The sequence below is a fragment of the Physella acuta genome, unplaced genomic scaffold (genome assembly GCF_028476545.2).
Source record: "Physella acuta isolate Inbredline_101_S28 unplaced genomic scaffold, ASM2847654v3 ptg000191l, whole genome shotgun sequence".
NCBI lineage: Eukaryota > Metazoa > Mollusca > Gastropoda > Physidae > Physella > Physella acuta.
Genome location: NW_026731710.1, coordinates 146,606 through 157,718, shown reverse-complemented (window position 1 = coordinate 157,718; position 11,113 = coordinate 146,606). Strand labels below are relative to the sequence as shown.

Genomic DNA, 11,113 nt, shown 5'->3' with positions numbered 1-11,113 from the left:
TTTGTTTAATTTGTTTGTTTACTTGTTGTTTAATTTAATTACTTTGTTTATATTGTGTAATTTTTATTAACGAGTTACGTAATTTGATTATTTGTTTACTTTTTAATTATTTTTATTTTGTTTATTTTTAATTTAATTTAATTTTATAATTAGTTAAATTATTATTAACTAGTTACGTAATTTGATTTTAATTACTTTTGTTTATTTATTTATTTGATATATTTCTTTTCTTTGTTGTTTAATGTTGTTTATTTATTTGAATGTATGTATGTTTTAAATAAAAGACTAACACTAGCATGTACTAGAACAGTCTTTGTATAGGGACCATTCTCCAACACAACGAACGTTACAAAAATAGAACATCCATTAAAGATAACGATCAGCCACAGCTGTTACGTATCGACCCGCCCGCGAAGTTTTCTCACCGCTGCCCGTTTTAATGGGAATGTATTGATCGCAGCCGCTGGCCCATCACACCTAATTAAATTTTTGTTATGCTTCACCGAGTTTCCCCCGAGCGGTTGACAGGTTATGGTAATTAACGACGTACATTAAGTGCCTCTCCGTGAAGTACGTAGGTCATTATGCAACAGCTGTTGTGCGACAGCTGGTGGTGTAATTAGGTTGAGCAACCGGACATTACCTTGTTGGTTTTCTAGTACGCGTATGCTACACGTATACACACACACACAATCACAGAAACTCACTTTCTTACTTTTATATTAAAAGACAAGTATGTGTTATTGTTTTGTTACTTGTACCTGTAAATTATGTAACTCGGTATCCTATATAAGATTTTTGACTGGAAGCAAAATCAACCATTTAAAACGATGGATCCGAGATGGAAACATCCGTTTACCGCTCTGATCGCTGGGCCAACTGGGAGTGGTAAAACAGTATTTGTCAAAACCTTTTTATCCCAGGTGTCAGAGATGATGGATCCGGCACCCGAGGAAATTTATTACTGTTACGGGGAGTGGCAACCTTTGTTTGATACCATAAAGAACGTTCAGTTTGTGGAAGGTCTTCCTGACTTAGAAAATGGATCAATGGGGGATGGAAAACGTCGACGTCTAGTCGTCATCGATGATTTGATGGCGGAAACAGATGAGCGAATTACAAAATTGTTTACGAAAGGGAGTCACCATCGTAATATTAGTGTCATGTATATTGTCCAAAACCTATTCGGGAAAAATAAAGAACAAAGAACCATCAGTCTCAATTCGCATTACATAGTGTTGTTCAAGAACCCTAGAGACGGTTCACACATTACAAATTTGGCAAAACAAATGTATCCCGGTCGCGTTTCGTATGTCCAGGAAAGTTTTAAGGACGCAACATCGGCCCCTCATGGTTATTTGTTGATCGACCTTCGACAGGAAACACCGGATAATCTGAGATTACGCAGTAGTATCTTTTCTTACGAGCAGCAAGTCGTTTACGTCCCGAAATAAAAGCAACCATGTCTGAGTCGGTAAAACAACAAGGTGAGATGTTAAGGTTTTTGGCTCGGGCCAAACCACCCGCCGTGAAAGCCGTTGTCGAAAATGCTACCCCACAACTCGTAAAAACGTTATGCGAGTGCTGTCACAATGTCTTAAAAGGCAACGTTCCCCTCACACCCGGTCAGAAGAGACGTTTGCGTCGTCACAAAGTGAACTTGAGACAACTTACCAAAAAGTCATTGACCGTCAAAAGACGAAAGCAAATTTTGCAGACCGGTGGTTTCCTAGGTGCTTTACTCGGACCAGTTCTCGGTGTGCTTAAAGGTGTCTTGGGATTTTAAAGATGGCCAGGAAAATGCTTTTAATGGATCCTCGAATATTAGAGTCTATGCAACAAAAAGCATATGTACCACCCGATACACTCAACGATAGTCTACGCCTTTTGGATATGCAAATGGAACATATCTTAAATAGGGAAGATTTGTCACCACACGACAAAGTGAGACAATATCAAAAGACACTACAGCTCTACACGACGCGACTTAGCGATTATAGAAACAAGTCCCTAGGATTAGTCGATGTGAAACCATCCACCGTGAATACCCCAACGACTGAGGTTGAAAAACCACAAGAAAACATAACCGAACCTAAAAAAGAAACGATAGTCATAACAGAATCTGAAACTAAAACGAAATCCGGCTCGCCTGACTCTGATATTCACCCCTCGAAGAAAACGAAGACACACGTAGAAAAAACACCACCATCGAAACGTACCAGAAGTAAGAAAACTAAAACAAGCACTACCAAATGGGACGCGTGGGAAAAAACCAAACACTAAAAAGACATTACTATGATCCTAGCAGACCAGGTGCCTACGGCGGCGTGTTTAAGCACCCTGAAATTGGAACTAAGAAAATTAAAGAATGGTTAAGTCATCAGGATACCTACACGTTACATAAACCTCTTCGGCGACGCTTTCAGAGGCGCGCCACCATCACCGGTGGGATAAATCACCAGTTTCAAGCGGATCTTATAGATATGCGCATGTTACGAAAGTACAATGGTGGTGCTTCTTACCTAGTGACCTGCATCGATGTGTTTAGCAAATTCGCCTGGGCGATTCCGATAAAGAAAAAAACGGGTAAGGCTCTAGCGGAGGCCGTACGTAAAATATTTACTACTAGAAAACCTATAAATTTTCAAACAGACAAAGGTAGTGAATTTGTCAACAAGACATTTTTAAAATTTCTTAAAGATGAAGGCGTTCATTTCTTTACCACTGAGAATGAAGATATTAAGGCGGCTATAGTTGAGAGATTCAATCGAACATTAAAAGAAAAAATGTGGCGGTACTTTACAAAAACAAATCGTCTTCGTTACATTGATGTCGTAGACGACTTGATCACCAACTATAACCACTCGTACCATAGGAGTATTCGTATGGCCCCTGTGAATGTTAATTTGTCTAATCAAGAAAGGGTCTGGAATACTTTATACGAACATGGGGACATTACTTATCGAAAAGTATTTAACGAAGGTGATCGTGTACGGATCGGCCAAAGCCGAAACACGTTTAAAAAGGGTTATACCCCGTCGTGGACGGAAGAACTGTTTACGGTGAGCCGCGTGAACGCGACAACGCCTGTAACATACGTCTTGAAAGATGATTCAGGTGAAGAAGTGAAAGGTTCGTTTTACAAAGAGGAGCTTCAGAAAGTGGGGGACAAAAAAGTGTACCGCGTCGAACAAATTATACAAGAAAGAAAGGGTGTCGGTGGTAAAGAGTATTTAGTCAAGTGGTTCGGTTATAACCCTTCATTCAACAGTTGGATTTCAGCTAGAGACATTTCGAAATATAAAGACTAAGGATGGAGGAAACGGTAAAAAGCCTAAGTCTGGATGACCCCGTGTTGGAAGAAACGCTCAGACCGTTCGGTGGGATCGAGGTGAGACCCAGATCCACCACGTCTTCTATCGGTTCGACCATTTCGAGTTGGTTCGGTAGACTAAGGACACCACCGGAAATCGTTTTCATCTCTCAAATGTTGGTTATATTTGTCGTCATTGCTTTTTCACTATTTAATCTGACGCGTGGAACGGTCGACGACAAAGAGGGAAAACTCTGGGTCGTGTTGTTATCCAGCTGTCTCGGATATATTTTACCTAACCCAACCATTGCAAGGACCAAAATTTTACAATGAGTTTTTATGTGACCCTGCCTAGCAATACATCACCGAATGTTTTTCCAGACAACGAGGCTGGGCATTTTTTCGTTAAATTACCACAGACTATCGATGTGAGTTTACACTACGAAGTTGGTCTGGTCGAGATTCAAATGCCGAACGCGTTTTGTATGCTTAGAGAACATCAAATTTGGCTCCAGTATCATTCCAGTACAGAAGGTGAAGACGTTAACCTTTTCATATATGGAGTACGACAGACCAAAAATAATAACATAGACCCGCTTGTTAACGCTATTAAAAAACTAATAAAAAGAGATATTGATGAACAAAAAGTGGAAGTTATAATTTCAAACTGTAACAAGGGATTTAAGAAAGTTGTCGTAAAAGTAATTGCGGCTGGAATAGAAAGTACCATCCGTGACAGGTTGACAGGCTATTTACATATTCCTGGTAGAGTTAGGGAGAAACATCTCCCTGAAGACGAAGTAAAAACGGTATTCGTCTATTGTGACCTCGTAAAAACGAGACCGGTTGGTGATGTCATGGTCCCTTTGCTTCGAACCGTACCGATCGTTGAGAAGAACCCAAGTTCCGTTTTTCGTATTTACGACAAACCACACTACATCCCCCTGAACCGCTTTTCATTCGACACTGTGGAAATACTTTTATGCGATGACTTGGGACAAACGCTCTCATTCACAAGTGGAACGTCGGTGTTGACACTCCATTTTAGAACACGTAAACATTTCGATCTCGAATAACTCACACCATGGTGAAACACACACTTTTACATCGAAACCCTAAATTGTACGAGGATTTTTACTGTAACCAGTACGGTGATGGTTTACCCGTTTTTATCGGTGGACGAAATCAGAGAGGACACGGTATTGGTAGTTTCTTTAGTGGTCTAGGTCGAATGGTCCTCCCTTGGATAAAGACGGGAGGTAAGGCTTTACTCAGAGAAGGTGTTAGTACCGGGTTGCAAGTTGCAAACGACGCATTAGCGGGAAGAGACGTTGGAGAATCGTTTAAAGAACACGCCAAGGAAGCCGGACATCGTTTATTGCAAGGCGCCGTTGATCACCTAGGACAAAACCAATCAGGAAGCGGGTTGAGAAGAAAGCGGGGGTTCTCGAGACCACCGGGTGAACCCTTCGAACAACAGATAAAACTAACACGCAGACCAAACCACAAACATTCGAAGACGTGTGTCAAGAAGAAGCATCCCAAATATTCAGATATATTTGCTTAACCATGGCTCTTATTCACCCGAGTTCATGTGAGTGCTTACATTCTGGATTGGATTTATTTAGTACACCCCCGACACAAACTGCCGTCGAGGAGGGTCAATTTGTTGAAATACATCCCCTGGCGTCCTTGGCACAAGGTGCACCTATAGAATTTGCCATTTCTGGTAACAGTGAAGACTATCTCGATTTGTTTAATACTTATTTACACGTGCGCGCTAAAGTGACCTTAGCGAATGGTGATTCAATACCAGCGGACGTTGATGTCGCACCCGTCAATTATTTTTTGCACAATTTATTTTCACAAGTGGATATTTCTCTAAACGATACGCTAATTACTGCTAGTGAGAACACCTATCCGTATCGCGCCTATCTGGAAGCTACGTTAAATCACGGGGAAGAGGCCAAGATTGGGTCTCTATCGGCCGCTCTTTATGCGAGGGACTTAGCCTGTTATTTCGAGGATTTCAAAGATGACAATAATGAAGGGTATAGGATTCGCCGCACCACCGCTGCTGAAAGTCATGAGATCGATATGATGGGACGTATACACTCTGACATTTTCGCTCAAGATCGGTATATGCTGAATGGTGTTGACATTAAAATTAAACTTACACCCGCAAAAGACACTTTCACTCTCTTGACAGCAGAACCAAACAAGGGATATAAAGCGGTTATAACGTACGCAACATTGGTGGTTAGAAAAGCCAGACTTAACCCCGCCATTTCTATCGCACACGAAAAGGCTTTAACGACAACAAATGCAAAATACCCTTTTAAACGCGTTGTAATAAAAACCTTTGCTATACCGAAAGGTATGTTAAGTCACAACCAAGACAATTTGTATATGAGTCAAACACCGACCCGTTTAGTGATCGGTCTAGTCGCCTCTACCGCTTTTAATGGAAGTTACACGAAAAACCCCTTCAATTTTCAACATTTTCACTTGACGTATTTAAATGTAAGCGTTGATGGTCGCTCGTTATCGGGAAAACCACTGGTCATGGACTTTGATAAGAAACAAGCCATTAGAGCGTTTTTCAATAGTAACCTCGCTCTTGGTATGGTTGGAAAAGATGCTGGTAATGGGATAGATTATAAAAACTTTAAGAACGGGTATACCCTGTTTGCTTTTGATTTAAGCCCTAGTCTTTTGGATGGTGAACAATTTGAATTGGCTAAATCCGGACCTGTTTCTATTGAACTTAAATTTTCACAAGTTACAGCTGACCCGATTCAAGTTATTGTGTATGCTGAACTTGATTCGGTGTTAGAAATTTCGAAAACGAGGCAAGTGCTGACAGATTACACCGCCTAACTTGGCCTATAAAAGAAAATGAACACAAGAGAACTACAAAGTATACTGGCCGCGGACTTATTTGTGCAACGCACAACTCTCTTTGCCGTTTTAGCGTGCGATCAGTTACCCGCGCGTCTCGATAGAACGAAGCAAGCGGCATTCATTATCAATCTAGATTCGTCCTCGGAGGCAGGGAGTCATTGGGTTGGTCTATTTTTCAACGGACTATCGCAATTTACTTATTTCGATAGTTTTGGCTTACCACCTCGGGAGCCGGCCATTTTGTCTTTTATAAAAAATAATTCAAACAGACCACTCGTTTACAATTCAAGAGTGTTACAAGATATTCCAACCAACAGTTGTGGGCTATATGCAGCCTATTTTGTTTTGAAGAAAGCTCGAGGTGCAAATTTAAAAGTTATATTACAACCCTTTTCAGCGTCAGCGAGTCGTCAATGTATTAACGATCGTATTATAACACGTTTAACACTTCAAATTATTGGAACTAATTATAAAAGATTATTTCAAGATGTCTAATGAAGATTGGATACTTGTGGCCAGGAGTAACAATAAAGTGACGGAAATACGAACGATGAATCACACCGGATTTAAATTGGCGATTGTTAGCCAATTCATGAACAAAAACACTTTAAATCTTAGAGAGCTTATAGATGGGACCGATCTTAATTTTCCTACAAATTCTGGTGTTAGTATGAGTCGCGTCTGCTTTGAGCGCCTGTTGAGTTTACAGGATGAAATTTTAAAAGCCTTTGATGAATAGGAAAAACGTTAATAAACAAATAAAATATAAGAAGACTTTTGTTCTAATTTAGTGTGTGTGTGTGTGTGTGTGTGTGTGTGTGTATACGTGTAGCATACGCGTACTAGAAAACCAACAAGGTAATGTCCGGTTGCTCAACCTAATTACACCACCAGCTGTCGCACAACAGCTGTTGCATAATGACCTACGTACTTCACGGAGAGGCACTTAATGTACGTCGTTAATTACCATAACCTGTCAACCGCTCGGGGGAAACTCGGTGAAGCATAACAAAAATTTAATTAGGTGTGATGGGCCAGCGGCTGCGATCAATACATTCCCATTAAAACGGGCAGCGGTGAGAAAACTTCGCGGGCGGGTCGATACGTAACAGCTGTGGCTGATCGTTATTTTTAATGGATGTTCTATTTTTGTAACGTTCGTTGTGTTGGAGAATGGTCCCTATACAAAGACTGTTCTAGTACATGCTAGTGTTAGTCTTTTATTTAAAACATACATACATTCAAATAAATAAACAACATTAAACAACAAAGAAAAGAAATATATCAAATAAATAAATAAACAAAAGTAATTAAAATCAAATTACGTAACTAGTTAATAATAATTTAACTAATTATAAAATAAAATAAAATTAAAAATAAACAAAATAAAAATAATTAAAAAGTAAACAAATAATCAAATTACGTAACTCGTTAATAAAAATTACACAATATAAACAAAGTAATTAAATTAAACAACAAGTAAACAAACAAATTAAACAAAATAAAAATACAATCAAAGTAATTAAATTACGTAACTCGATAATAAAAAATTAATTAAAAATTTAAAAACTCAAACAAATAATCAAATTACGTAACTCGTTAATAAAAAATTAATTAAAATTTTTAAAACTCATTAAAACTAATTAAAAAACACATTAAAATTACGTAACTAGGTCAATGATTACGTCACAATGTGACTGATTACGTCACAAGGTCACCGGTGGTGACCTACTGACCTACTCCCCCTCCTGCTCACCCACCCTAGGGTGGGTGAGTATTTTACTATATCTCATTGTCCATCCTGCTCACCCACCCTCACCCACCTGCTCACCCAGGTGGGTGAGTATTTTACTATATGTCATTGTCCATCCTGCTCCCCCACCCTCATCCACCTTCACCCAGGTGGGTGAGTATTTTACTATATGTCGGTGTACCTCCTGCTCCCCCAGGGAGTATTTTACTATATCCCGTTGTCCATCCGCATCAGCCACTCCACCCAGGTGGGTGAGTATTTTACTATATCTCGTTGTCCATCCGCCTCCGAGCATTTTCCTATATAGCCTTTGTTCCTGCTCCTGCTCCTGCTCCTGCTCCTGCTCCACCACCACCATTCGCTCCAAAAGGGACCTAATATACTACTAACTAAACATTATCAAAAAATTATAAAAAATTGAGACCTTGGGATAATATGGGATAAAATCGTATGAATTGTATCATACATTTAAATCAAATAAGAGTTTCTAATTTATATTTTAAAATCTATATATTATGGTTAACCCCCCTCTGTAGTCAAAGCGCCTTTGTGGTCAAACTCCCTATAGTCAAAGCCCATCAGTGGTCAAAGCCCCGCAGTGGTCAAACACGTTATGGTCAAATCCGTTATTGTCAAATCACCTGTGGTCAAAGCACCTATGACCCTTACTCCAAACAACAACAGCAACGAAAAAAAAATTAAAAATCAAGTACTTTCTTACTAGTTACAGCAAACAAATAAATCCTGAAGGCGATCTCATTCTTTGACAAAATAACACAACACTAGAAACCAAATGTTATAACAAAACAGTTACATTCCTGATAATTTGCCAGTTTATGACATATTTTAATTAATTAATTTGTAATCTGATTATACAGAACAAACCTGACACTGTATTACACTTAACGTTGTCCATTTATAAGTCATTAGATGGAGATACGAGGGATGACAATCAGATCAGTTTATTGGAAATGTGTAATTGATACATCCCACAATTTATAGAATATTACCTTCTGAAAGTTTGATGTTTGACAGCGTAACGTTGGTACCACTATGTATAGTTAATGTTGTTGTACTTGAATCAGGTGTTATGGTGATATATTATCGATAGATGTTCGAACTGATAACTGACCACTATTTTTTATGGTGTAAACATTTTAGGCTAGAGTCAGCAAAGGGCCCTACGACAAATTCGCGCAAGACACTTGCCCAAATGCCGAATACGACAAAAACCAGAATGGACACTTGCCTGAATGCGATAGATACCCGAAAGACGTTCGCCCGAAAAAAAAATCCATTAGTATTAGTGATACAAGTCAAATAAAATATGTAACATTTCATTACACATTTTCATTTTCATTTTAATATTAATTTTAATTTTTAATTAATTGTTTTTTTTTTCAATAAATCCAGAAATTAAAGGTCTCCTATCGTAGAACAATAGCAGCGTCATAAGAACGTGTTCTTGTAAACTGTTTGCCTTTAGGTCAATTTTCTATAAAAATATGTGATTTTGTTAAAACAATAGACTCTTTTATGAGAACACTGATAACCAATTTTTGACCTTTAAAACTCCACTGTATCCCCACACCCCGTGATAGCTACACGCCTACCCACCCCTAACCTGTCGGTACTAAACATTCAAATACGCATAAACACCGACTTGAACATACCAACCTTTCACCCTCCCACTAAATCGCTCACACAGCAATATGTTTGTCAACCCCCCCCCCCCCACCCACACACACTATAAATAGTAACACCTCAGCAGTTAGATAACACAGCATATAATTTGACGCTTAGCTTGCCTTAAACACACACAGACACCCTCTCCACGCCTCGTCAGAGACATCTACCCCCTCCCCCCTCTCCCCCTCTATCCATTTCACCCTCAGACATGATAACCCCACATCCCTTTTAACTGTTCCAACGACCCCATTCAACATCAATTTCGAATATCTATTCATTTACTTATTTAAAGTTCTAAATCTTGCTTCTTTCCCCTCAACTTTCACACAGCAACCTTTTGAAAACTCAATGCGACCAGTATATAAATAAACACTCTTTCAACTAGTCAACATAATTTGTTTTCCTACATAGAAAATGCGTCACTGTCCCATTGACCTACCCCAACAATCCCCCCCCCCCCCCCTTGAACAATTTCCTTTTCCACTCCCCACCCGGAGTCATGACACTTTCATTTGACCTTCACCCCTTTTACTGTTATCCCTTTCAATTTTTGTATAATCACATACATAACATCATGAAAATATTTATTAAGTACATTTGCAAAACCTTTCCCTTTCATTTAATGTTAGAAATTATGTAAATAATTTGATGTTGATGCAGTGGCGGAACTAGAAAAAATGGGCCACCCCGCACACACATTTTTCGGGCTCCCCATATATATTATATATATATAAATATATATAAATATATATATAAATATATATATATATATATATATATATATATATATATATATATATATATATATATATATATATATATATATATATAATTATCCTAATCAAATATCATAATATTGAAATTAAAGTGTTAGTGGGTCATTAAAAACTTGGATATTTGGGAAATTATAGCTTTTGGCTCTTCCGTCTCAAAAGGTTGCCGACCCCTGACCTACACCAATCATCTGTTAACAATGCTTTTTTTTAGTTTTATTAACGACACGGATGTGACGAACTCGGAAGTGTGTTCAAAGTATATTAGCACCACGTCTATTTGCTATTTATTTATTTTTTGTTTGTTTATTGTGTCAAGCTTTTTAACATACACCCCGAGCACTAGAACAGGTCGACATTTGACTTTACCTAGTTACTTCCCATTATATAAAATCAGGGCATTCAAGGGATGCAACATGTAAAAATAAATAATAATGACATGTTTACGTATAATGAACCACTTGAGTATTACATGTCAATGTTATTATTAGTTTGTTTTTTAATTTCTGGTAACAGTTATTGAGCGTTGAAGATTATTTTATGTCTGTCTAAACTATCAATTTTAGTGTTTCATTTTGCTTTTAAATAAACACAATAGCTTTAATAACAGCATAACTTATCGACGCTTGATAATTCAAATTTATCACTGTTGTATTTAGACTTACTTTCCGATTAATTTTG

General features: G+C 38.3%; 2 protein-coding genes across 2 annotated transcripts; both read left to right on the top strand.

The window, feature by feature from the left end:
• The first annotated feature begins 2,885 nt into the window (after nucleotides 1-2,885).
• Nucleotides 2,886-3,311, top strand: LOC131936848 (uncharacterized). The gene has a single exon (XM_059293947.1). The coding sequence runs from the start codon at nucleotides 2,886-2,888 to the stop codon at nucleotides 3,309-3,311; it is 426 nt and encodes a 141-aa protein (XP_059149930.1).
• A 1,571-nt stretch (nucleotides 3,312-4,882) lies between these two features.
• On the top strand, nucleotides 4,883-6,193 carry LOC131936847 (uncharacterized protein F54H12.2-like). The gene has a single exon (XM_059293946.1). It carries the CDS (start codon nucleotides 4,883-4,885, stop codon nucleotides 6,191-6,193), a length of 1,311 nt encoding a protein of 436 aa, XP_059149929.1.
• The last annotated feature ends 4,920 nt before the right edge of the window (nucleotides 6,194-11,113 follow it).

Coding starts and splice junctions, on each gene's coding strand:
- LOC131936848 (XM_059293947.1), top strand. CDS start 2,886: ATGGCCCCTGTGAATGTTAATTTGTCTAATCAAGAAAGGGTCTGGAAT.
- LOC131936847 (XM_059293946.1), top strand. CDS start 4,883: ATGGCTCTTATTCACCCGAGTTCATGTGAGTGCTTACATTCTGGATTG.